Source organism: Prenolepis imparis, unplaced genomic scaffold (assembly GCF_030444845.1).
Source record: "Prenolepis imparis isolate NDT839.2.m4 unplaced genomic scaffold, iyPreImpa1.0 SCAF_5, whole genome shotgun sequence".
NCBI lineage: Eukaryota > Metazoa > Arthropoda > Insecta > Hymenoptera > Formicidae > Prenolepis > Prenolepis imparis.
This window is the reverse complement of record NW_028141163.1, coordinates 11,657,348-11,683,344: the sequence shown is the minus strand read 5'-3', so window position 1 is coordinate 11,683,344 and position 25,997 is coordinate 11,657,348. Positions and strand designations below refer to the sequence as shown.

The 25,997-nt window shown below is 38.4% G+C and overlaps 5 protein-coding genes across 10 annotated transcripts; 4 read left to right on the top strand and 1 right to left on the bottom strand.

Annotated features, from left to right (window-relative positions):
• Positions 1-112: 112 nt before the first annotated feature.
• Positions 113-1,607, top strand: Tbcb (tubulin-binding cofactor B). Its single transcript, XM_083037913.1, has 6 exons — positions 113-484; positions 559-702; positions 822-909; positions 991-1,182; positions 1,307-1,379; positions 1,468-1,607. Exons 1-6 carry the CDS (start codon positions 362-364, stop codon positions 1,583-1,585), a joined length of 738 nt encoding a protein of 245 aa, XP_082894039.1. The 5' UTR covers positions 113-361; the 3' UTR covers positions 1,586-1,607.
• Tango4 (transport and golgi organization 4) lies at positions 1,407-3,901 on the bottom strand. Its single transcript, XM_083037912.1, has 6 exons — positions 3,757-3,901; positions 3,542-3,648; positions 3,336-3,460; positions 2,969-3,249; positions 1,894-2,691; positions 1,407-1,770 (listed from the first exon to the last, which is right to left on the bottom strand). The coding sequence occupies exons 1-6, from the start codon at positions 3,757-3,759 to the stop codon at positions 1,711-1,713; spliced, it is 1,374 nt and encodes a 457-aa protein (XP_082894038.1). The 5' UTR covers positions 3,760-3,901; the 3' UTR covers positions 1,407-1,710.
• A 167-nt stretch (positions 3,902-4,068) lies between these two features.
• Positions 4,069-6,303, top strand: LOC145936042 (protein regulator of cytokinesis 1-like). Its single transcript, XM_083037911.1, has 2 exons — positions 4,069-4,202; positions 4,276-6,303. The coding sequence occupies exon 2, from the start codon at positions 4,301-4,303 to the stop codon at positions 6,236-6,238; it is 1,938 nt and encodes a 645-aa protein (XP_082894037.1). The 5' UTR covers positions 4,069-4,202; positions 4,276-4,300; the 3' UTR covers positions 6,239-6,303.
• A 680-nt stretch (positions 6,304-6,983) lies between these two features.
• Positions 6,984-13,334, top strand: Mle (dosage compensation regulator mle). Of its 2 annotated transcripts, XM_083038981.1 has the most exons (9): positions 6,984-7,205; positions 7,698-8,199; positions 8,931-8,977; positions 9,056-9,291; positions 9,535-11,179; positions 11,271-11,638; positions 11,721-11,990; positions 12,081-12,326; positions 12,470-13,334. In XM_083038981.1, exons 1-9 carry the CDS (start codon positions 7,127-7,129, stop codon positions 12,827-12,829), a joined length of 3,753 nt encoding a protein of 1,250 aa, XP_082895107.1. In that variant the 5' UTR covers positions 6,984-7,126; the 3' UTR covers positions 12,830-13,334. The 2 variants fall into 2 exon arrangements, with proteins under 2 accessions (XP_082895107.1, XP_082895108.1); XM_083038982.1 differs by lacking the exons at positions 6,984-7,205; positions 7,698-8,199 and adding an exon at positions 8,307-8,542.
• A 287-nt stretch (positions 13,335-13,621) lies between these two features.
• Positions 13,622-25,653, top strand: Syd (JNK-interacting protein syd). Of its 5 annotated transcripts, XM_083038980.1 has the most exons (19): positions 13,622-14,449; positions 14,751-15,079; positions 15,180-15,300; positions 15,832-16,251; positions 16,334-16,534; positions 16,828-16,863; positions 17,076-17,093; positions 17,431-17,488; positions 17,569-17,625; positions 17,702-18,040; positions 18,293-18,472; positions 20,069-20,273; positions 20,649-21,583; positions 21,764-21,983; positions 22,085-22,370; positions 22,457-22,654; positions 22,854-22,943; positions 23,138-23,198; positions 23,779-24,012. In XM_083038980.1, exons 2-19 carry the CDS (start codon positions 14,786-14,788, stop codon positions 23,780-23,782), a joined length of 3,723 nt encoding a protein of 1,240 aa, XP_082895106.1. In that variant the 5' UTR covers positions 13,622-14,449; positions 14,751-14,785; the 3' UTR covers positions 23,783-24,012. The 5 variants fall into 5 exon arrangements, with proteins under 5 accessions (XP_082895106.1, XP_082895104.1, XP_082895105.1 ...); XM_083038977.1 differs by lacking the exon at positions 23,138-23,198 and having other exon boundaries at positions 13,624-14,449; positions 15,832-16,242; positions 23,779-25,653; XM_083038976.1 differs by lacking the exon at positions 23,138-23,198 and having other exon boundaries at positions 13,624-14,449; positions 23,779-25,653.
• The last annotated feature ends 344 nt before the right edge of the window (positions 25,654-25,997 follow it).

The following is a 25,997-nucleotide window of genomic DNA, read 5'->3' as shown; positions in this document are numbered from 1 at the left end:
TATACACGCACACACGTTTGACATATAGCGACATGACAGATGACACTTTGGGTACGTTCCGTTTCACACATATGCGCGCATTTACCTATAGTACACGTTACGTTTACTATAGAAAATGCGCGCATATGTGTGAAACGGAACGCACCTTTTGAGAATTCTGTCAAAGCGTTGGAATTTATTTTGCCGATGTATATTCTGTAATTAATATTAAAATACATAAACAAATGTGAGTTTATTTTATAGAATCGCACGTTTATTATTCGATATAATCGTAATTCGCCATCATCGAATGGAATTCGTAAATCCTTGAAAAATCTCTATTTCCTAACCTATATTTGATACGTCAACGTAAAGTAAAACAATGAGTTCGTACAGCGTAATCACGTCTGATTTTGTGAATGTATCGATCACAAATTCCGGGCAAGAATCCCGTTGCGTCGTGGAGCGTCGATTTCAGAAGAGTATAACTATCGATGAATTTAAGGTGAGATTTCTTTTTTCTTATGTATATATGTGTTACGAAAAATGTTACAGATTTACAAAATTTACAAATTATAGGGTAAATTGGAGCTTCTTACGGGCGGCAGCCCAGCTACAATGATTATCGAAGTCTACGACAAGAATGACAAGTTGATTTGCAAGTTGGAGGGAGGGCACCGTCTTTTGGGATCTTATCCAATTGACAATGGCATGAGAATACATGTAAGCTTGCAGATATTTTGCAAGATATAACACAAGAGAGTTTGTGTCTCTTAAAAAGTATCTTGTTCTTCAAGCACTTTTTTAATAATAAAAAGTTATAAAGAATAATAATATTGCAGGTCATCGATAACTTCTCGTCCACTACAGAAGACTTGAATAATGTAATGAAGTTTGAGATATCTGAAGAAGAATATGCTAAGAAGACAGGTACAAACTTTTGCAACTTATTTTGTATACAAAATTGTGACAAATGATAAGCTCCTATTTATACTTGAATATGTAATACAGATACTGTTAAGGCGTTTCTGGAGAAGAATAAGTTAGGGAAATATAATGAGGAAGAAATGAAGAAGAAAATAGAGGAAAAGAAACAGGAAGAAGAAGCGGAGGAACGTTTAGCCAGTTTATATAAAATTGGAGATCGCTGCGAAGTATCTGTTCCAAATCAACCAAAAAGAAGAGCTACTATCTTATACATTGGTTAGTAGAATCTTAGTACATTTACACTCGTACTTTTACACATTCCATGAAAAATATATTTTTATCTGTTTAAATGTGATATTTTCGTCGTGACATTTTTTTAAATTACTTATTTTATTATTAGGTAAAACTGAATTTAAAGAAGGCTGGTGGATTGGCATTAAATATGATGAACCTCTGGGCAAGAATGATGGAAGGTAAATGTATAATTTAATACCACTCTCTTCATTGTGATATCAAAATAATAATTTTCTTATTGTGTCTTGCTTTTTATATTCTCGACAGTGTTGGTGGTAAAAGATATTTCGAATGTCCACCAAAATATGGAGGATTCGTGAAGCCGACGCACGTAAAGGTCGGAGATTTTCCCGAAGAAGATTTCGACTTGAATGAAGAGCTTTAAAACACCCAGCATTATTCCACTGAATATCTTTTGAATTCTCAAAATGGAAACAATTTGATATAAAATAAGCTTTTTTAAATTAAATAGTGTCATAATAATAAACAGTAGTCATAAATTTAAGATCCTCAGTATTTCCTTCGTTTTATTATGTCTGGTCGCCAATCAATGGGATGTGTCTTTTCAGTCTGAAAATAGATAATAGATAATATGATATACAATGTTAAAAAAGAATAATTAGATATCACCATAGATGATTATTAGATCGCAAGTGTACAATATAATTATTTATAAAGAAAATTCACACTTACCGCAGTATCGTCTTCCTTATATACTTTTATAGTCTTATCAGCCTCCGTTGTAATCATGCGAGTGCTCGACATGTCAAACGTAATGCTGAATATTCCAGCCTCGCTGTCCATCGAACCAGGTTGAACCGGTGCTTGGAGTCGCTGGAAATTGTATCCGGTTCTCCAGTCCCAAAGGTGCATGGTGCCATTATCGGCGCCGGATACCAAGACCCCATCGGCATTTACAGCCAGACAATTGACTATAGCGTTGTGACCGGATAAGTTTTGAATGAACTTCCCTTCCGGACATTTCCACTGTTTGATATTGTCCGGTGATGCCGAGGCGAACATGTACAAAGACGGATGAAATGCCAGAGCTCGAACGCTCTTCTTGTGATTCGTCAGGGTCGCCCTGGACTTTCCGGCTGCCAAGTCCCATAAACGTATCGTACAGTCGTGGCTGCCGGTGACGATTTGCGGTTCAGCGGATTGGCAGATCACACTGGCCACTGTGTTGGTATGCCCGACCAGCGTATGGACGTTCGCCTTCGTACGCATATCCCATACTCTTCCCGTAGAATCTCGTCCAGCTGTTACGAGAACGTCCACGGTGGGATGCAACGCCATGGAATATACGGCCGACAAATGCCCGTGATAATGTCTGATCACTTTGTTGTACTCGAGATCCCAGCATTTAACTTGACGGTCCTCGCCGCAAGAAAACAAGTACGGATGCCTTTGAGAGAAGGCAAGACCGCGTACACTGCTTATGTGACCGGTTAAGGAAACCTTCAGTTTTCCACTTACAAGGTCCCATATCTAAAAAAAAAAAGAAAAAAATTATTATTCTTGCAAATGTTCTATGTTTTGAGAAATGCAAATAAATTAGAATAAAATCAAAATAAAGTAAAAAATGGCCAGGCGCAGCAATTAAGGCGCGAAAATTTTATTGTAATTCTAAAATTATTGCAAATATAAAATTATCAATATGAATAATGTACCTTTTTTGAGCAATCTTTAATGCAATTAAAAATTAACAAATAATTTAATACAAGTAATCAAAAATTTAACAAATTAGAATAAATATTTTACCCACTTTGATTACTCTATCAGCTGAACCAGTGGCAAACCATTCGTTTCCAGGTTCGATAGCGCAACTTCTCACCCATCCGAGATGACCGCTAATAACTCTGTACAATTTCCAAGGTGCGTGCCACTTGGGTTTGGCCATCGAAGGTGTTTTCTTTTGGGGCACTGTTAGTCCACTGCTACCTGTATTACCTGATCCACCTGTTGCTGCCGCAACTATTGCTGTGTTTCCTTGCATTATATTATAAGGAACAACCGCCGAAGTTATGCTAGCTTCAAAAGTTTCATCTAAAAGTATATTTTTAAAAATGAGTATATAATCACATATATGTAATAAAAACATTTTTTTCGATTCTCCATTAAATCTATATTACCTCCTGGTGGTGGAGGATCTGCAATGTTATTTTGTTGCTGCGCTTTGACTATATTATTTTGCTTAACACGTTCCAACACTGGGCCATAACTGTCTTTCACTTTTATAGCCTTCTTTATTTGTTGTCTGGAAAAAAATAATGCTTAATGTAAGCAGATTAATTAAACAATTTAAGAAATAATTTGTAGCAATTATGAAGTAACTTACAAAACAGGATCCACTGGTGGTAAAGTTCCTTGATTTAATAGAAACATATCATGAGTCCTTTTTAAAGAACGAAACACTAATGTATGTACAGAATGTCTCTGGACGTCCTGGAATAGAATAATAAATCAATATACGAAATTTATACAAACCTCTATTATATATATTTATATGTAATATTTAAAATAATATTAAATATAATTCAATATACTTATTACCATCTTTTAACATCGGCTGAATATATGTGATCACAGAGAAAAATATTTGTTTATACAATATTCTCTATTCTACAATTCCTTCTATTTCAAGTCAGCTGTTCAAGTCATTCTCTAGGCTAAAAACTAGAGATCTTTAGTCATAAAACGGCGACTTGTGATTGGTCTCGCCATTTTCTCTCCATTAATCCTCACTAGTTCTTTTCTCCAATTGACCAATCAGAGTAAAAATCTCTATTTCTTGATTGGTCAGTCAAACGAGTGGCGTTTACAATCTATATATTCTTTTATCGATGATGCGTCAGCTTCTGACGCCACTTTTGCACTGACGGTTTGAATTCAAAAAGGTATAACGGCGTGTGTTTCTGCATGTCTCTTTGCTTTGGAAGAAGTGATACATGTTTGGATTTCTTTCGTGCAATAAATTGATACTCTTTGCAAACATCAAGGTACGATGACAGCGTGATTTACAATCAGCTGTTAATTTTGTATTTATTATGACAGTATAATATTTTTCCACAGAGAATAACAATAACGTCGTAACGAGATGGCTGATCAATCCGAGTGGGAAGCAATCGAACAGAAAATGTGTGTGAAGTTCAGGCAGGCACTCGACGAGCTGCAGAAGATCTGGGAAGACATCGGTTGCACCAGGGAGACACGTGAGATGTACTATGAGCAGGCTCACAATCACATAAATGATTTGTTGAACGATATGGTAGCCGAGTCACAGACAAAGAAGCAGCTGTTGCTGGATAATATAGAGGATTTGTTGAAGCAGACAGCAGTCCTGGCTGCAGAATTGCATCTGGACATGGAGCCCAAGAACTACGATCAGATCCCTCTGAGCAAGGTAGAGCAGATGCTTCGAAGCGAGATGCAAGATTTAGAACACATGAAGAAGGAACGTATGATGATTCTGAAAGAGTTGCTGGCGAAAGAAGACGAGATTTGCAAGAAGCTTGGAGCCAAGAAGATAAATATCACCATGGACGTTTTGCCCACCGAGCAGGAACTTGAGAGCTTCAAAATGTATCTGCAAAAACAGGAGAATGAGAAAGTACGTATGGAGAGTGTCTTTATAGATATACATCGTTCCATAATCAAGATGATGGACGACTTGGATATATCACCGTCCTCGTCGTTTCAACAATTAATCTGCGAGAATCCAGAGGAATTTGTGCTGAGTGTACATAATATGACAAAATTGAGAGAGTTCAGAGATGAGTTGAAGACACAGGTGGAAGAAACGAAATGCCGTGTCGAAAAAATGAAAGAAGATCTAATAGCGTTGTGGAAATATCTCGACGAACCTGCTGATGTTTGTCAAATGTTCCTTGACAGATATTCCGATTACAGCAGTAGCACTATAAGTGCCCTTAGTACGGAGATCAAGCGTTGTAAAGAGAGCAGAAAAGAGAACATCTTCAAATACGTGACGCAGATAAGATTAGAATTAATGAACTTGTGGGATTTATGCAGATATTGCGAAATGGAGAGAACCACATTTGCGCCTTTTTACTCTAACACATTTACAGAGGATCTCTTGACATTACACGAATTAGAAGTGGAAAGACTACGCAAATTTTACAACGATAATCGAACGATATTTGAGCTTCTAGAGCAGCGTGAAAACCTCATAATGAAGATAAAGGAATTGCTTCAACGCGCAAATAATCCGGATCGCTATCACAATCGAGGAGGTCAATTGCTGATGGAGGAGAAAGAGCGTAAGGTGATACAGAAGAAATTACCCAAGATAGAAGCTGAACTGCAGCAATTGGTAAACGAATACGAGGCCAAGCACAATCAGATATTCACCATTTACGGCACATCTTTAAACAACGTTTTAGCGGAAACCTGGGAAAGCATCAATCACGAGAAGGAGACCATAAAGAAGGCGAGGAAGGAAGCGAAGGACAAATCTATTAAAAAGTCGCCTTTGAACAGTTCCAAGAAGACCCCAGGTATGTCCTATCTCAGCATTCATCGGGGACCAACTCCGCTGTCGAAACGCAAATTGTTCAGTCCGTCTCCGAACTCGTCGATAAAACGCAGAAATAAATATGGTGAGAAGAATAAGCCCACTGTCAGCGCGTCCAAGATCAGAAGAAGCGGAAGACTTCCGAAGAACGTTCTGCAGAAGACTCACAGATCCCCTAAAACCGGACAAAAGAGGAAGCAATCGACGTCGCCTGTTAACGTCACAGATACTACGTATAATCAGTTTCAGGGTCACATGACAGAGAGGGAAGAACTCCACAGCTCGATGCTGCCGGAACAGATCTTGAAGAGTTCCAACAAACCCAATATCAACAAGACACCTATAGTGCGAACACCCATGAAACCGTTGAGGAAGAACCTCGCCGCTTCCACGACGCCCGTCAGTCGCGGTTCTGCGCGAAAAGCACCTCACAGTCCGCACAGAATTAATAGCACGCCAAAATTGGTGACAGCACCGAGTAATTTGCCTTTTATTTTTTAGATAAGATAAAAAAAAAATAACTTTCTATAACGACATATAATAAACTTTCTTATCTGTGAGAACGACTTGGAAGAAACTAATTTAACGAAGTCTCTCCTCTACACAAATGCTTAAAGATTCTGGAAGATCTTTATCGTATGTGCACACAGTACAAAAACGCGTGAGATTCGATATTTTATATATTATATTATTATTGCCTAAATGACATTGGAACAAACGCAAGAATATATTGTTTCCAATGTAAAACGTATGCAATCGATATTAGTTTAAACTATTTTTATTACTGATATAGCATATAATTAGTTTAACTTAATTATAATTAATTTGTTATATTGGTAGATTAAGAAAGCATTTTATTTTCTCATGATACTTTCCTTCGATTCGAATAGGAATGTAGATTAATGGAGAAAAAATATATATATATGTATAATCTATTTGTAAAAAATTAAAAGTAATTTATAAAGATTGAGAGCTAAAAAGAAAGAAAAATGGAATAATAGGACGGAAAAAAAAATCTACGATCTTTTACTACAGATGTCTAATTAGAACTTAAGATATTTTTTTACATTTCTCTTTTTTTTTGTGTTATAAAATATAAAATATCTTCACATGCACAATCAAAAATAATTATCCGCGTTTTGATGTAAACCAAATGTAATATTTTTAAATAAATTTTAACGAAAAAAAAATACCGATCGTAGATAAAATACACAGCGCTATCTGGAATTTTACGAGATTTAAAAAGACGTTGGAGGTTAGGTTAGATTGAAACTTGATTCACAATAGAGAGGTGATTTCTGCTTGTTTATAATTCTCCCTCGCATTCTATATAAAAGCTATTGTTATACAATTAATTCTTGAGAATAAAAAGAACAGGGAGGGCGGAAAATGGGAGATATAAAATCCTTCTTCCATCAATGGTGTGCAAAAAATGGCAAAGAACCGCAATTTGACGTTCGACCAACAGGTAAAGACACCTCGGCATTCAGTATGAGAATTAATTAATTATCTAATATTAACAATTCAGTAGATTAATTCTTCGATTTTTTAATCCTTCTGTCAATGAATAGTACCTGGGTAGCCAAAGCAACTTTAAATGTCAAAAATGTGTTTTAAAAAATTCTTTAATTCTTCAATTATTTTGATTTGTCAAAATTAAAATGATTGAAGAATTTAAAAACAAGTTTGTTGCGCCTAGCATATATTAGCTCTTTTCATACCTGATTTTATATATATACATACATATATATATATATATATTTATACATATATTTATATATATATATATATATATATATATATATATACAGAAACATTCATGTATATATATAATAATAATTATATATATATATATACATATAAATAATATATATTTTATATTTATATATCAGCTTTTCAATCTTTGATTTTATTGAGGAACTATGGACTACGTAGACTATACACTTTGTAATTTGCACAGGGCCGAAGCACAGACAACGTTTCCTCTGCGAATTGCGAGTACCCGGGTTCGACTATGTCGGTGCAGGAAACTCGACCAACAAGAAGGATGCCCAGGGAAACGCCGCCAAGGATTACGTCAATTACTTAATTCGTACGAATTGTGTGAATCCCAACGATGTGCCCAGAGACAATATAACGGTGCCAGGCACAATGGCTGGACCTGATAGCTACACGCCGGATACCTCAATGCCGATAAAATCGGTATTCCAAGGTGGAATGGGTCCCAATGACATCGGCCAAGCCTACAGGCCTTACAACGAGCACGGCCAGAATAATTACACGTACATGGACAGACTGGCCGATCAGAAGAGAGTGGAAGATGCCGAGGACGTTGACGTAAATTCTGGCATACACGGAAACTGGACGATAGAAAATGCCAAATCCAAGCTCCACCAATTCATGCAAACCAGCAAACTTAATGCCGATTACAAGTATACCCCGGTCGGTCCGGATCACACGAGGTATGGAGACGGAGTCTTTCTCTTGCACATTGGATTGGCGTTTTACGATGCAGTGATAGTTCATTTTATATATAAAACATATATGTATTACTTTGTTATTTTCTAAACAATCGCTTGCCGATTGTTGTACCATTTGAACTTTAATAAGGCCATTTTGGAGTATATTGTTCGCTCACATCTAAAGCTGGTGCAAGAGAGTAATTATCGACTCTCTTGTACGCAGATGACGATGACATTGAATCAAAACTTTTATTAAACTGATTTAATAATGGTTTTGGTGCGACTAAACAAAGAAACTCCTCTCAATGTACTCCAATATGGTCGTCTGTAACATCTTCAAATGGTGAGTCATTGTTATTCTTTGCAATTAATTGGGAGAATAAGTGGAATAAACAATAAATTTTGAAATAGATTTTTGTTGTGAGGAATTATTGATAAAAAATATATATTAACTTCAGGTAGTTTTTTGATAAACAAAATTTGTATATTTGAAAATTACTTCTTAATTTGTTTCAACGAAACATTTTTTTATTCGTAATTTTGAATGTTAATGAATTATTTAAAGTATCTTATTAAAAATATTCATGTTCTTTTATTCAATTGTATGTTATTTGATGTGCATGTTTCTTTCACACTTATTCCCTTAATTATTAAATGCATTGATAATACATTATTGTTGCATAATTACACGTAGTTTATAATATTTATAATAAGAATTATCTTTTTGGCAGGAGTTTTATGGCAGAGATGTCAATTTATGTAAAACAACTTGGACGAAGTATGTTGATTCTTTTATTTATTAAAATATATGTATCTAGTTACATTAAAATACATCTAATGCTTTAACGTGCTTCAGGTATAACTGGTCGTGAAACTGGATCGAATAAACAAACAGCTTCTAAAAGCTGCGCCTTGTCCATTGTTCGTCAACTATACCATTTACATGTTATTGAACCATTCAGTGGTACATTAAAAAAGAATAAAGATGCTGAGCAAATGAAACCTTATCCTGTCAAAATTTCACCAGAACTGGAAAGTCAAATTCAAGATGTTCTAACGAGTTTGGACATAAAACCAATTGATATTAAAGAGGTAATTATTTTTATCATATATATGAATATGTATATAATATGAATATGTATATATATATGAATATGTATATATATAGATATGTATATATGTGAATATGTATATAAATTAAAAATTCAATTTTAAAAAATAATAAAATAAAAAAAAATAAATACAAAAAATATAATAAAATAAAATAAATATAATACAAAAATTTAATTTAAAAAATATAATTAAAAGAGTGAAATATTTGTTTATGTAATACAGCCACCACCTGCGGTGAAAGAAGAAAATAGCGCAATTACCGGTGTCTCCTTATTGACGAATCAAGTTCTGGACGACTTTATATCCTCCGTACCGCAACCAGCCGGTGTCGTGAGCTGGTCGCCACCTCAGCCAAATTGGAATCCATGGACCGGGTGTAACATCGACGAGGGTCCGTTGGCCTCGATATCTCTGGATCAACTGTCTGAAGATCTGATGCACGAGCAGCGCGACAAATTGCAGCAGGACTCCAGTTTGCAGGCCAGCATCAAGGAAAGATCCAATCTGCCTGTGTTCGCCAAGAAGAACGAGATCATGAATGCCATCAACGAAAATCCGATCATCATCATACGCGGTAACACGGGATGCGGGAAGACCACCCAGGTCTGTCAATTCATTCTGGATGATTACATCGCGTCCGGCCAGGGTGCCTATTGCAGCATAGTTGTCACTCAACCGAGAAGAATCTCGGCCGTATCAGTGGCCGATCGGGTCGCCATCGAGAGATGCGAGACTCTGGGACAGTCGATTGGCTACTCCGTAAGATTCGAATCGTGTTTGCCGAGACCCTACGCCAGCGTGATGTTCTGCACCGTAGGTGTACTCCTGAGGAAACTCGAGGGCGGCCTCCGAGGCGTGTCGCACGTGATCGTCGACGAGATTCACGAGCGAGACGTCAACTCGGACTTCATCATGGTCGTCCTCAGGGACATGATCCATGTCTATCCCGATCTCCGGATCATTCTTATGTCGGCTACGATCGACACGACGCTCTTCAGCGAGTACTTCAACAATTGCCCCGTGGTGGAGGTCCCCGGCAGGGCGTATCCCGTGCAGCAATACTTCTTGGAGGACTGTATACAGCTGACAAATTTCTTTCCGCCGACAGTTTCCGGGAAACGTAAGTCCAGGGACTCGGACGAGTTACCTACGACTGACGGAGAGCCGGAGGAGAATCTGAACAAGGTCATAGATAGTGGCTATTCCATTGAGACGAAGAATGCTATGGCACAGTTGACGGAGAAGGAGATCAGTTTCGAGCTGATAGAGGCTCTACTGACGTATATCAAGAGACAGGAGATCCCGGGTGCTGTGCTGATCTTTTTACCCGGTTGGAACTTGATATTTGCATTGATGAAGCACTTTCAACAGCATCCCGTCTTCGGCGGATCATCTTATCTTATTATTCCGCTGCACTCGCAGTTACCAAGAGAGGATCAGCGCAAGGTCTTCGATCCTGTGCCTCCTTCTGTGACGAAGATCATCTTGTCCACGAACATTGCCGAAACTTCGATTACAATCAACGATGTCGTCTATGTCATAGATTCTTGTAAGGCCAAAATGAAGTTGTTTACGTCTCACAATAATATGACCAATTACGCGACCGTTTGGGCTAGTAAAACGAATCTGGAGCAACGTAAGGGTCGAGCGGGTCGCGTCAAACCAGGCTTTTGTTTCCACTTGTGCTCGAAAGCCCGGTTCAATAAGATGGACGAACACATGACACCGGAAATGTTCAGGACACCCCTGCACGAGCTGGCGTTGAGCATCAAATTGTTGAGATTAGGCAACATCGGACAATTCCTGTCGAAGGCAATCGAGCCGCCTCCCATTGACGCTGTAATCGAAGCGGAAGTGGTATTAAGAGGTATTATTTCTATATTTTTTTATACATCAGGGTGTATTTACTCTCGGAAAAACCGGGAAAATCACTTTCTTCATAAATGTCTCTGTTATAGAAATGAAATGCTTGGACGAGAACGACGAATTGACGCCTCTCGGCAAGATCCTGGCCCGTTTACCGATAGAACCGCGTCTGGGAAAGATGATGATCTTGGGCTGCATGTTTCGCGTGGGTGACGCACTCTCGACCATGGCAGCGAACAGCACCACCTTCCCAGAGGTGTACAACATGGGTCCGGACGTGAGGAGACTCACCACTCAGCAAAAGTGGTTCGCCGGCGCGAGATACAGCGACCACGTGGCGATGTTTCACGCTTTCCAGGCCTGGGAAGAGGCGAGGACAGGCGGCGAATGGGCGGAACAGGCCTTTTGTGAGTCCAAGAACCTGAGTATGCCGACTTTGCGAATAACATGGGAAGCCAAGGTTGGTGATCATCGCGTCGCGTCGTCTTTTTTTCACGTTTTCGTATCGACGTGACCTTGTTTGTTTCTTGCCATGCTTGTAGAATCAGCTACAAGCGCTGCTGCAGAGCGCCGGGTTCCCCGAGGAGACCCTGTGTCCGACCCCGTTGAACTATCAGGCTGGCTCGGATCCACGTCTGGACACTATCACTGCGCTGTTATGCATGGGCCTCTATCCGAACGTGTGTTTCCACAAGGAGAAGCGGAAGGTTCTCACCACGGAATCGAAGGCCGCGTTGATTCACAAGACGTCGGTGAACTGCAGTAACTTCGAGCAAAACTTTCCGTTCCCGTTCTTCGTATTCGGCGAGAAGGTAAGAGATAAATTCAATCTCGAAATCTATCCGTCTGTCTCTTCGTCAAACGTCTTTCTAATTTCTCTTTTTTTTTTTCGTTTCCTTCAGATTCGTACGAGAGCCGTGTCCTGCAAGCAGATGACCATGGTGTCACCCATCCATTTGTTGCTGTTCGGATCCCGGAAAGTGGAATACGTGGACGGAATGATTAGACTAGATAACTGGATCAATTTAGACATGAATCCGCAACACGCAGCGTCCATAGTCGCCCTACGACCCGCGCTGGAAAGTCTCGTGGTCAGAGCGTCTAAGGATCCGGAAACAATTTTGGAGTTGAACCCTACCGAGGAAAAGGTAGGATCGAAATCAAGAATAATAATAATAATAATAAATAACATCTCTTTTGTATCTCCTTATATACATATTTATCTGTAAAAAACACCTATAAAATATCATTTGACGATAGTGTCAAATAAAACAAACAAATTTTATCTTAGGTGCTGAGCGTGATCAAGTCTTTGTGCAGCATGAACGCCTGTCGACACGAACTGGAGCAAATTACTGGCGGTAGTTTTCAATCGCGTCGTCCACCTAGAGAACACATGACCGGTTTTCACTCCAATCACGGTTCCCCCGCGAAAATGATGCGCGGAAACGGCGGTTATCGCGGACCACCGTTTACGAACAGCGATAATTATGGCAGGGGTGGCGGCGGCGGTAGTTTTAGCGGAGGTAACAGTGGCGGTTACAGCGGAGGATATAGAGGAGGCTACAATAACAGGGGATACGGGAGTTTGCGAGGTGGTCACAGAGGAAATTGGAGCGGCAGCGGTGGCGGATTTCGTGGTCGCTATTAATTAATAATTAGTAATTAATTAATATTTTACGGCATTGATATTATTGCGCAAGTATCGATCGTTATCACTATATTATAGTCTAGTATTTAATTTATATAGAGAAATTATACAGGGTGTAGGCGGAAATCATAACGTACAAGAAAAATGATCTTGACGAGAAGAAAAAATGTGATTTTTTATCGTACAAATGTAGAATGACATTTTTCTTCATACAATGCTTCGTGTTTTCGAGTTTCAATCATTTCCAAGCTCTTTTTCTCGTACGGAAAAATTTCATTCTACATTTTTGATCTGCGTTTGCTTGAGAAATATACACTCTGATACACCCTGTATATCAAACATATAGCAGATATAAGCTGGTGTCAGCTTAAGTCGAATAATCTCGATATTATACAAATGATGTTTATATGTGGTCCAAAACTTTTTTTTTAAATTCCTTATTTATCGTATCGTGTACAACAATTGTAATTATAAATAAATTTACGATATACTCGTCTCGCATACATCCGCATGATTGTAGAACGACTTTTCAATAATATTAGAAATAGTAAAAAATAGTATTAAATAAAAAAAATAGTAAAATAGTATTAGATATATATAGTATTAAAAATAGTATTAGATAAAATTAGTAAAAAATAGTATTAGATAAAAAAATAGTTAAAATAGTATTAGATAAAAAAATCATTTTCGTTTCTCATTTATTAATTGAACGAATTTTTAATCTATGCGAATCCGATTAGAAACGATATCTCGATATCGCGTTACATATAAATTCGAGCGATCAGCTGATTGTCAAGTTGCTGTCAAGCGCGCGCGCAAGCGTCGAGTGACGTCACGGCCACCTACCGGAAGTGAACCGAAAGTAGGCGATATCATTTACGGATAGAGATGTCGCGGATCTATTTTTCGAACACGTATCGTGGCCACGAAGGGGACAGCAAGTTGCTGACGAAAAAAATGGCGAGAATCCGCGCGACATGAGATTTTGACGTTACGAGTGACATTTCCTCTCTTGAATCAGGGTGAGCGTCACGTTTCGAGAGAGAGAGAGAGAGCGAGATAGATTCATCCCACTCGTGCCGCGAGTCTGTCTTCTCGCTATAGATATAGGTGTGCTCGACCACCAGGAGAAGAAAAAAAAAAGTGATCTCGCGATGGTTGCGAAACGTCACGCGCGCGAGTCGTAATCGTTGATTGATGATCCAACAAGGTTGACGAGGATGAAACCTTCGACGAGCAGCAACGTAGAGATAAAAAACTAAGATAAACGAGATAATGAGACATCATCGGCGTGAATCATCATCGTCGTTCGTTAATGATATTCGCGCAGCGAAACGTCACTAGTTGCAGTTGGTGTCTTCGTGTTGAACCTTGAACCTGGTCGTTCGAGCTCGCGATAGAGGTTATAAGCAGTTATGCGTCTCGTGAACGTCGATCGAGGTAGATCGAGCCGTATCTGGCAGATCCGACGAATGGACGGTGCCCCGATGTTCGACGCGTCGAGTGACAGTTTGACAGTTCGCGGCAGAGGATGCGCTCTTTAAAGTCGACTCTTCGTTAGGAATCCGTTTAATTGGCTGTGAAAAAAAGTGTGCAACGTAACTGTGTCGAGTCCAAAGAGTTGAGTATAGCGCGAACCTCGTTTCCATATTTTTTATCGCCTTTCACTAAAGAGCAAAGTTCTTTTCAGAGGATCCTTTTTATTTAATTATATTTTAGTTATACTTTTTTGGACTTGAGTAATTTAAGTATTAGTAAAGCTCTTTGCAATCGGAATATATTGAATATGTATATATATATATGTATATATATCTATAAATTGAAATTGAGCCAACAGTGATGATAAAGCTTTTTTAGTTGCACAAATTGCATTATTGCAATGCTGCACAGGACTAAATATCTCTCTGCGTTACTTCCACAGGTACATAGATATACATACATAAACCACCGATCAAGATGGATCAAGAAACGGTCTACGGCACGCATGAGGATAGTCATGTTGTCATGTCGGAGAAGGTACAGTCTCTGGCAGGCAGCATCTATCAGGAATTTGAGAAGATGATAGCTAGATACGACGAGGATGTAGTGAAGGACTTGATGCCTCTGCTAGTCAATGTGTTAGAATGTCTGGATATATCCTACACTGAGAATCAAGAGAGGGAAGTTGAATTGGAGTTATTGAGAGAAGACAACGAGCAGCTCGTCACCCAATATGAAAGGGAAAAACAATTGAGAAAGGCGTCAGATCAGGTAATCTTATTTTTCTTTCTTAAATAAATAATATCTTTAGAATCTATAAATTTATGTAATTCTAAAATAATAATGCAATTATGACTTATGTTTATGTCAGAAACTCCTTGAACTGGAAGATATATCTGAGGATGAAAGGAAGGATCTTTTGTCGAAGATCGAAAGCTTGGAATCTCTTGTAAGAATGCTGGAACTGAAGACTAAAAACTCCCACGATCACGGTACAAATGCCATTGGCGTTTCCAGTCTACTCTTCTTCCCTCTCATTCACAGTTCTTCCCTCTACAGTAGAGTAGATTTTGTTTCTTTTTTTTTGTTTTTGTTTTGCGTTATGTACATTTATTTACGTGCGTATTCTTGTACATGTTCTGTAGACGGGCTAAAAATATATAGGGTACAAATTTGTTTTCTTCTATTTTTTCACTGTTATATTTCTTATATTATTTCTTATATGATTTCTCATGTGATTATTTATGGTGCTATTATATTCGTTATTTAATGGTTCACGACAGTTGTACGTTTCATAGTATTCTTTATAGTATCTACGATAAAAATGATTCTCTTTATTCAAAATAAGCTATATCAATTCGTTTAAATTAAAATTTCTGTTGCTTATTGATTCTGTTGTCTATTGCTTGCTAGTTGTTTACTCGTCTCGAAAAATATGGAGTATATTCTGTGCTTGTGTGAAAAAAAAAATTATCCCGCATATAGATTACACTTTGCATTACATTCTCGTATTCCTTTTCCAGTTGGCCGGCTGGAGGAGAAGGAAGCTGAACTGAAACGCGAGTATTCCCGGCTGCACGACAGATACACGGAATTGTTCAAGACCCACGTCGATTACATGGAGAGAACGAAGATGCTGGTAGGCAGTACGGAAAGACTGGAGAGCGTATCTACGAGTCGCGCGCCATCGCGATTACCTTCCCTGGGTCTCGCCCATATGTCGCGCAGTTCCGGGCCGCTCAGCTACGGTTTTCAGAGTCTGGAGGCGAGCATGAACTCCGAGGACGTTCAGGAGGACATCGTCGTCCTGAACGCCGCCAACTTAAGAACCGAGATGCTGGACAGTAGCAGCGAAGCCGCCATCGAAACGTCCGATAAGAGCCAGCTGACTGATCAACCGGTGAAGGAGAACAAGACCACGGCTATATCCAGACGTATGTTGTGTATGTTTGCTGATATTTTTCTTGTGGAAGATTCTCCTTCGCCTTGTGACTCGAAGTTTCTAAGAGTTCTACGTTTCCGCAGACGAAAGTCCGGAAACGGAAGTACCGCCCACTCTAATGACACCAACCACTCCGACCGCCGGAATCGAGAAGCTGGCGACCACGCCGGGAGGTAGAAGCAGAACCGAAAGAGAGCAACGAAGCGGCAATACGTTGTATCAGGAATTAAGTTTCCAGGATGCTGACGCTCTAGGCGAGATGGACGAGGGCGCCGACATCACCGGTATTATATGCATACATATTAGGGGATGGGGAAGAGGGAAGATTCACATCTTAACTATCAATCTCTTCTGTCAATGAACGGGTACCCGAAGCAACTTTAAATGTCAAAAATGTCGGAAACCTTCTAAAATCTGACCGGAAAGAACATTTAATGCATTCAGTAGTTGCTTTAAAAAAAAATTGTTGCAGAAATTGTCGAAAATGGGCGATTGAAAAGATGAATTATGACATTGACAGAAGGGTTTAAAGTTTGTTTTTCGGCAAGACTAAAAACCGATGCACTCGTCATTTCAGGAAGCTTGGTACATCCTGGTGAATACGCTTCATCAGGTATGCATTTTCATTATATACATATTCTAAAAATTCATACATACACACACACACATATATATATATATATATATTCGTTTGCTTAATAATCTTTTTCTTTAAGTTAACAATTTCCTTAACTTGTATTTGTGTTTCATTTGCCTCTGCGTCCTATGCTGGTTCGTGTCACACTTGCAATGCGCGTGATCGCATGAAACTAACTTATCGTGCAGTCAATGACAACTTCTTTGGTAAGATATACGCTAGTGATAATACTATCATATAATATACATACATATTTTTTTAATTATCAACATAAGATTAGATTTGTGAATGAAATATTATTCTTAAACATGCTTCTCATATAATATCAATTTCATATAATATCAATTATTGATATAAGTTAATAAATACAATTGGATATAGGTGTATATTGTTTATCGTAAAATGTTTCTTTCCAATTCTCTATGTATATAATTAAAACAAATTTTAAATTATAAAAAATATTTAATTTAATCTGTGTTTCTGAACTTATCGTTTATTTTGTACTGTTATATATTTATCAATTCTCTGTTTCTTTTTTCCCAGGTATGGGGAAGGAAGTGGAAAATCTTATTATGGAAAACAATGAATTGCTAGCAACAAAGTAAGCTGCTTTATCTTAATGCAGTGATGTAATCTTTATATGTTAAGAAACAATCCAACATGAGATTTATCTCTTTACAGAAACGCGCTTAATGTTGTCAAAGATGACCTAATTGTCAAAGTGGACGAATTGACTAGGTAGGTTGAATATATCTTATCGTTATATGTATAATTTTTAAATATTAAAAAAATATATTTTTCCAACATTTTTCAGCGAGCAAGAGATATTGCGAGAAGAGGTTCGAGGTTTACAGCAGGCGCGGGAACGATTGCGGCAACGAATCGCCGCCCTCGAGGAGGAACTCAAGAAGGCCAAGGAGGAAACGGAAGCGGCGGCTAAAGCGACGAAGAGCGACGACGAGGAGGACGTGCCTCTGTCTCAGAGGAAGCGATTCACGCGAGTGGAGATGGCGAGGGTGCTCATGGAACGGAATCAATACAAGGAACGCTTCATCGAACTTCAAGACGCTGTCAGGTGGACGGAGATGATAAGAGCCAGCAAAACCGTCCCTTCTAGCATCTCGGGTGGGAAGGGAGGTTCCGTATGGAAGTTGTACGTATTCGTCGAACTAAAGAATCGACTCTGTCGATGAACGGGTACCTGGGTATCCAGAGCAACTTTAAACATTGAAAACATGTCTGATTGTCTGCTAGCAGCGATTATAAAGAAATTGTAGTATAATGCTGAAGCTAGTATAATGAAAACATGCAATTGGTACCTGTACATCGATAAAGAGGTGAAAGATTATGCATCGACAGAAGAAGGCGCAGAAGGGAATTAATTCGCGCGTCGTTTTCGTTCCAGTTTTAGCAATCTCTTCACAGGCCCGGCCGATCGAGGGACATTGGTGCGTTCCGCGCATACGTTGCCTCATATAAGGTACAGCGCGCCGGCGAATCAGGTCGTCCCAGCGCCGCCCTTGGATGCCATGCGTAGACGTACGTTGAAAAGTCGCCAAGACTTTCTCGACCAAGGAGACACCATGTGAGAAATCAATCAAATTTTACTACATGCACGTAGATAAAAATATATATGTATATATATATATATATATATATATATATATATATACATATATATGTACATATGTACATCGACGTAATGCATCGAAAGATCTGCCTGTTTAATCTATTAATTTAATTATACGGATTCTCTTTTTTTTTTTTTTTACACATTTTATATATTTTCTTTTTTCTATTCGATCATCTCTCCGTTTAATTAGTTTACTTTTTTCTGAAAAGCACTTATTTCTCTCGTGAATATGAGAATTTTAACGTTAATAATTTAAATTATAATGACAAATGCAGGAAAGAAAAGGTAATGTTACTTATATGAATCTACACGTGGGGTAGTATTTGAAAGGAACTTGATACATAATTTTCTGAATTGCTCATCTTTGCAGATTAGAATCCTCTTTGGTCAGTTGGGATCCGTAATCATGTCACGATTCACGGTATTAGTCTCAATTGCACTAAAGAGACGTGAGTCTTTTCTGAATAATAATTACCCTGTTAATTGGCGGAATTTATGCAGTATTTATGTATTAACCAATTTGCTTTGCGAATGAAATTTGGCCTACTTTTTAACAAGCATCTTGGTAAATTTTATCGTATCAAATTTTTATTGAAATTTTACTATATCGTCAAAATTGAAGTAGCGCATTGTTTTATAAGAAGACGAAGATTATTCAATTTCTTTCTCGTTCTTTTTTTTTTTTTTGGTTTATTTATATATTTATTTTTACATTAAAATCCCTTATCAAGAACTCGTTGAATGAAATCTCTATTAAATTTTAGCATGATTTGTATATATTATACCATGATGTAAACATTGCTCATAAGAGTGCAAGAATTTTGCACGAATTAATATAATAAGCCATTAGATAGATTACCAACTTTTCTCACAGTAAAGTGTTAAAAGGATAAAGAGAAAAGAGAATAACATATAACTTTGTAAATACAAGTTTGTACAATTTTTTTGGAGAAATAATAATATATATGCGATCGATTATTGATCGACAGAAAAATAAAATGAAGTTTTGATTACGTTATAAAACTTGGCCTTTATTTCACTCTTGTTACTGCGCTTTTGGTCTTTTTATTGTTGTTCGGGTTACGTCCTTGCCTCTCCCTCGTGGCGTTGTCAAGAGATACCTGGTTTTTCTGGCTTCGGGTGGGGTGCTTATTGGTCAGCAGGTAAATCTGTTCCGCTAACACTACTCTTCTAACTACTTCTGCTTCTCTCAACATGAGAATCTAGAAGAAAAGTACGATAGATATACCCATTAGATCTATACCTAACGATACTCTATATAATAACGAATTCTGCAAGAATGCGACTCGAATACTATCTGGCAGTGAAGATGGAACCAAATCGGAAGTGATATGATGTATGCTGAAACATGCTGATGATCGGATGTGAATTGTACAATCTGAAAATATACAGAGTCGCAGTCAGTTTGCTAAGAACTCGTGAAAAATGTTTCGACAATCTTCACCGTTCTTTTTTTTTCGTCTCCCTTCGTCTAATTTGCGTGCGAATAATTATTAAGTGTACGATATTTTCGTCTCGTCTTTCCAGATCGTCCGAGAAGCTCGTAGCGAGACGTGCGAACGAACGAAGGGAACAGTATCGTCAGGTGCGAGCTCACGTCAAGAAGGAGGACGGTCGTCTGCAGGCTTACGGATGGAGTTTACCGGGAAAGCCAAGCGCCCCCGTCAGACAACCCCCTGTCCCGGTTCCAGTGTACTGTCGACCCCTGCAAGAAACCGAACCGGGCATGAAGGTACACAACAATCCTCCTCATTATGAAGCTAAAGGACTTATATCTTGAGTCCAGAGAGCTATACAAACATCTATTGTTTTTCTCATAATTTAAATTATTATATTTATCAAAATATGAATGGTTTAAAAATAGTTAATTAAAATCTAAATAATTAGTTTAAAAATAAAAATAGTTGATTATAATCTAAATAATATTTTAAAATATTTAGTTTAAAAATAGTTGGTTTAAATCTAGTTAATGATTTAAAAATGGTTGATTTAAAATCTAATTGATATTTTTCATTCATAATTCTTTATACAATATTTTAAAAAATATAGAAAAAATATCAAATATTTAATACTATTGACTAATGATAGCCATTTCTATTTTAATCAGATCTGGTGCGGCGCCGGTGTAAATCTGAGCAGCGGCAAAACTCGCGACGGCGGCTGCATGGTCGGCGGAAGTGTGTTCTACGCCGCCGAGGCCCAGGAAACGACGAGCGTTGGAAATGCCGCGAAGGTGGAGGCCGAGGACGCCGTCGAGCATCTGGACAAGGAGCTTCAGGAAAGCGAGAACCGACGTCTCGAGGCGGAACGGTGGGAACAACAGCTGAGCTCGCTCGTCTGGATCTGCACCTCGACTCAGAAGATGTCCAAGGTCACCGTGATAGACGCGAACAATCCCGCGGACATTCTCGAGGTGTTCAACGTGTGTCAGGGACACTTGCTCTGCATCGCGAGCGTGCCCGGTGCCAAAGAGAGCGATTACGCGCAATCCTCCTCGATCGAGAACTCCGTTCGCAATTCGGTGAACGGTTCGACGAACGACAGCGAGAACAATAACGGTGCCTTGGGTTACGAGGACGTTACGAACGCGAACGAGAACGCGAGCGAGCAGAATAACGGCCAGAAGAATCATCAGGACACCGAGGCCGCGAACGATAAGGGTCTGAAAAACGAATCTGACAATCAGTTGGAGGATCAGGCGAATGAGAATGTTGAGAAGACTGTCGAGACGGATCAGAATTCCACGACGAACGAGCCCCAGAGTCTGGAGAGCATAGACAGCGAGACCGCGAACCTGGGGAAGGTGCACTTTATACGATGCAACGTGGAGGCGCATCCCTCGCGACTGAACGACAAGGATACCGTGAACGAGGAGATGAAGGAGGATGCCGCCGAGGAGACGCCCATCGAGAAGATGTCGTCCGTACAACCTACCATGTGGCTCGGGGCCCAGAACGGCGCAGTTTTTGTTCATTCGGCCGTCGCCAAGTGGTCGGTGTGCTTGCATTTCGTGAAGCTGAAGGACGCGGCGTTAGCCATCGTGTACGTAGTCTTTCGAATAGCCATTGATAATGAAATTCGAGTGATAAAATCCTTCAACTTGATCTATCTTAACCTCTTGATTTAATCTTGACTCTAGAGAATATGATTGATCAAATTAACTTACTTGCTTAAATCTTTCACCGATGAGAGATTAACGGAAAATCTTTTTTTCCCCATTAGACACGTGCAAGGCCGAGTTCTGGTTGCTTTAGCGGATGGAACTGTAGCGATATTCCGTAGAGGTGCGGACGGACAGTGGGATTTATCACAGTACCATGTAATTACGCTTGGTAGCCCTCAACACTCCATCAGATGCATGACCGCGGTCAGCGGTAAAACCGTGTGGTGCGGATACAGAAACAAGATCCACGTGATCGATCCCATTTCGATGACGCTCGAGGTATAGAATCTTAACATCATCATTAACGCGCGATATTACAATATGATGCAAGGATAAAGGAGGATAAATTCTAATAAACTGATAAAATTCTCACTTTCCAGTGCACAGTGGACGCACATCCTCGCAGAGAGTCTCAGGTGAGACAGTTGGCGTGGCTGGGCGACGGTGTGTGGATTAGCATCAGGCTTGATTCAACGTTAAGGCTCTATCACGCTCACACTTATCAACATCTCCAAGACGTGGACATAGAGCCGTACGTCAGCAAGATGCTGGGTACGGGAAAACTGGGATTTTCCTTCGTGCGCATCACCGCTCTGCTCATTTCTTCGAATAGGTTGTGGATCGGCACCGGCAACGGAGTGATTATCTCGGTCCCGCTGTCAGAGAGTAAGTCGAAATCAACTGGTCCGAGTCAGATATCTTGAGGACTCATCTTGACACTTGTTAACACCCATGAAACACCGTTGCTGCAGGTGCGGGCGGTTCAATGGCGGTGTCCAGAATCCAGACCGGCAGCAGTAAAGGCGACGCGCCCGGAGTCGGAGTCAGGATCTTCGCCTCGGAACGAGGTGTCACACCCGGTAGCTTCATACCCTATTGCAGTATGGCCCATGCCCAGCTCAGTTTCCATGGACACAGAGACGCCGTCAAGATGTTCGTCGCTGTACCCGGTAAACTTCAAATGGATTAGAGTGTCATCGATTTTTTTTCTTAGGATTTTTCTTTAACCCTTTTGTCAAGATACAATGACGATTTCTTTATAGCAGCTGTTGAGCAGCTGGGAAAAATTATGCTTTGATACACACACACAGAGGTTGAAAATAATATTTCTTTAAATCAAATCTTTTTCTATACAACTCTTTTTCTTAGGTCACGGTGGTCAGAGCGCGGTGACGGATGGGACGCAACCTGCGATGCTTGTTCTTTCCGGTGGTGAAGGTTACATCGACTTCAGGGTCGGTAAGTAAATTTTTGCTCGGTGATTGTGTGAGGTGGATATCTTCGTGTTAATTGTAAATCTTAAATAAAATCCAACCGTAGCGTGAAAGATGGAGTGAACTCTCTTATCTTTTGTCGTGCGGAAAGTCAGTAAGGATTCTCTAGTCATGACTCACTGACTTTTTAGAGATAACAGATTATTGTAATAATTTCAGCGGATGAAGCTGAAGACGAGAGTGATGTGGCAACACACCTAATTGTGTGGCAAATGGTCAGGTATGCCCCCAGAGAGAAGCAAGAAGAGTTTGATCGATCCTTCTTCTATATCTCAATTTGAAGCATTTTAGCATTTCTTTATCTATTCTGACAAAAACGTGTCATATCATTAATCGCGGACGCATTCTTTACTAACAGAACGAATATATTTTCTACTGTTGCACGATACAACAAAATTCGACTAACAATAGCATCTCTATAATCTCTTATACATACATGTAAATTATTGTGGGATACATACATCAACTTTATATACAGATTACGCTTGTTAATTTATCGCACATGTTGAAGATTGAGTTCGGAAGAAGAAGTCTATCGGTAGAAAATTTAGAATTTCTCTAACACAATTTTCCGATCTCTCGCTTCTCTTGTTAAACTGAAAAAAAAAAGAATTTAGCACTTTTTTATGCAATTGTAAATCATGCATTACTTCTTTTATTCTCTGGGGGTTGGGCTTTTCCATCTGTCATGTATGTACAAATAATGTCACCACTCATGCCTGTCCTCTCCTTCATTCAAACGCTCGTTCGCTCTAGTTCGTTTGTATTTTTTACTCGCTCTTACAAGATTTTAATCGCAGGTGATGGAGAAGAGACGGAGGAGGGTATGGACCGATCGAACACTACGGTCAACAATGGAGCGGAGGAGCACGGAGAACAGAGTCATCTGATTGTGTGGCAAGTGCAGTGTCCCTTACCGATGTCAATGAACGGCTAGCCTACAGAGCAATTGGATAATTCGCTGGATAATGTAGCTTTGTGTAGCACGTCGTCGACGGATCATCGATGGGTCATTAAATTGTGAATCATTGATATTCGCTGTGAACTAATATGCTACACCTACATCTAGATATACACACTTTATATATATATAATATTTATATATTATATATATATTATTATATAATATATAGTATATATTATATAATATTATTATATTATATAATATTATAGTATGTATTATATATAATATCTATATATTATATATATAATATTTATATATATTATATATATATATATATATATATATATATAAATTGTAGCAAAATATGTTAATAATTCAAGATAAATATCACAATTTTTCGTATCAAGAGCGGAGATAACGATTTTTTTTCGAGACAGTTCGATCAATTATCTTCTGTAGCAGAGGCGAAAACTCGCTATGTGATGATTTTTGCATATGTGTGTGTGTGCAGATTAGGAAAGAAAAATCTATATAAATTGTATCAATATATAATCTGGAATCGTTAAATAATCGTATCTCTAAAATTTGCATACGTATGCGATCGAATGCGACTTATATAATAGAATCTAATGATTTAATTAATACTTGTTGAAAGATTTTCTTCTCTCTCGCGATGAGTGTTCATTTTAGAATCATATCATCATGTTTTACGTGATGGATAAATAGAAAAATAAAGCGTTATTTTTCTGCCGATAATTGTGATAATATGTGAAGGCGATATATATTACATATTGTAGGACGCGAGATGAGTTCTTTGAAATGCTGCCGTGTAAACATTTGCTACATTGCTGCAATAAATATTTGTTCCAAGTCCTTCGCGCATGTATGTACCTGTCCAAGACAGGCAGAATATCTCGCCGTTTATATACAACAAGAAATATATTTATATAAATAAGGTGCATGCAATCTCAGGCAGTCTTTTTTAGATATGACATAGTAATTTTAATTTCTCGTCGGAGAGAATATATTATTTTCCTGACTTAAATCAATTTTATTCGCGTACATCGTGTCGAGCGTATAACATAATGATAATAATAATTATATATATATATATATAATTATATAATAATAATTTATATATATAATATATATTCCTCTCTTCTATCTCACCTTGACCGAGCATCGTTAAATCGTGAAACGTAGAATTTTTTTTGCGAATTCACACGATTTATTAGAAATGCGATGCATTAATGATGTAAATAATGATAAGATATTTATATAGCGGCCCTCTCCCCTTCGTGTGTATGTATGTATGTAGATTATTCGTTATTTAATTTCGAACGGAGTCATTTTATAAATCTATAAAAGACCTGTTCTCTTTCTCTCTCTCTATATATATATATTCTTGCAAACTTTATAAGTCCAATTCTTTTTAGTACGTTACCAAAGAAGTGGAACGATGATCTAATTAAGTTTACATAATTTACAACAACGAGGATTATGCTTCGAACGCGTTCTTGTTTTTTTTTCTTTTTCGCTCTCGTGAATCGTCGAGTAACACGTAACACTAACATATATATATATATATATGGATTCATACAATTTTGTAAAATCGCCATTTCCCGATCCCGATCTATTTAGATACGTGCAATAAGAGAGCTACGCACTGTCGCGCGAGCTGGCTTTTAATGTCGAGCTCGGAATTGTACCTGGCTCAGGTGGCGTTGTATAACGGCATTAATTAATAAACGAAAAAGTTTACGGAGCTAAATCTCATCGCGATTTAGTCACCCGAATTTCTTCCACCGAATTGTACGAAGATGTGCGAAAGATCGCTCGACCTAAATTGCGCTTTTCTACCAAATGCGAAGAGTATATAATATTTATAATTTATATATATATATAGGGTGTTCTTCCTCCACCGCCCAAAAAATATCAGAAATTCTTTAGATTTTCTGGTTCAATTCAAGTCGATTTTTTTCTCAACAAAAATGTCAAACGTCATCTTTTATAAATTTCCAATTTTTATCATATATTTTTTAAAATCTTAAATTAAAATTCTATAAAATAAAAAAATAAAATGTAAAATAATTTGCAAACAGTTTTTTTTTTAAT

Coding starts and splice junctions, on each gene's coding strand:
- Syd (XM_083038976.1), top strand. CDS start 14,786: ATGGATCAAGAAACGGTCTACGGCACGCATGAGGATAGTCATGTTGTC. Junction 18,473..20,068: donor CTCGACCAAGGAGACACCAT/GTGAGAAATCAA, acceptor TCGTCTTTCCAG/ATCGTCCGAGAAGCTCGTAG. Junction 22,944..23,778: donor TTACATCGACTTCAGGGTCG/GTAAGTAAATTT, acceptor TTTTAATCGCAG/GTGATGGAGAAGAGACGGAG.
- LOC145936042 (XM_083037911.1), top strand. CDS start 4,301: ATGGCTGATCAATCCGAGTGGGAAGCAATCGAACAGAAAATGTGTGTG.
- Tbcb (XM_083037913.1), top strand. CDS start 362: ATGAGTTCGTACAGCGTAATCACGTCTGATTTTGTGAATGTATCGATC. Junction 910..990: donor AGAATATGCTAAGAAGACAG/GTACAAACTTTT, acceptor TATGTAATACAG/ATACTGTTAAGGCGTTTCTG. Junction 1,183..1,306: donor AGCTACTATCTTATACATTG/GTTAGTAGAATC, acceptor TTTTATTATTAG/GTAAAACTGAATTTAAAGAA.
- Mle (XM_083038981.1), top strand. CDS start 7,127: ATGGGAGATATAAAATCCTTCTTCCATCAATGGTGTGCAAAAAATGGC. Junction 9,292..9,534: donor AACCAATTGATATTAAAGAG/GTAATTATTTTT, acceptor TATGTAATACAG/CCACCACCTGCGGTGAAAGA. Junction 11,991..12,080: donor TCTTCGTATTCGGCGAGAAG/GTAAGAGATAAA, acceptor CGTTTCCTTCAG/ATTCGTACGAGAGCCGTGTC.
- Tango4 (XM_083037912.1), bottom strand. Junction 2,692..2,968: donor CAGCTGATAGAGTAATCAAA/GTGGGTAAAATA, acceptor TTTTTTTTTTAG/ATATGGGACCTTGTAAGTGG. Junction 1,771..1,893: donor ATAAGGAAGACGATACTGCG/GTAAGTGTGAAT, acceptor ATCTATTTTCAG/ACTGAAAAGACACATCCCAT.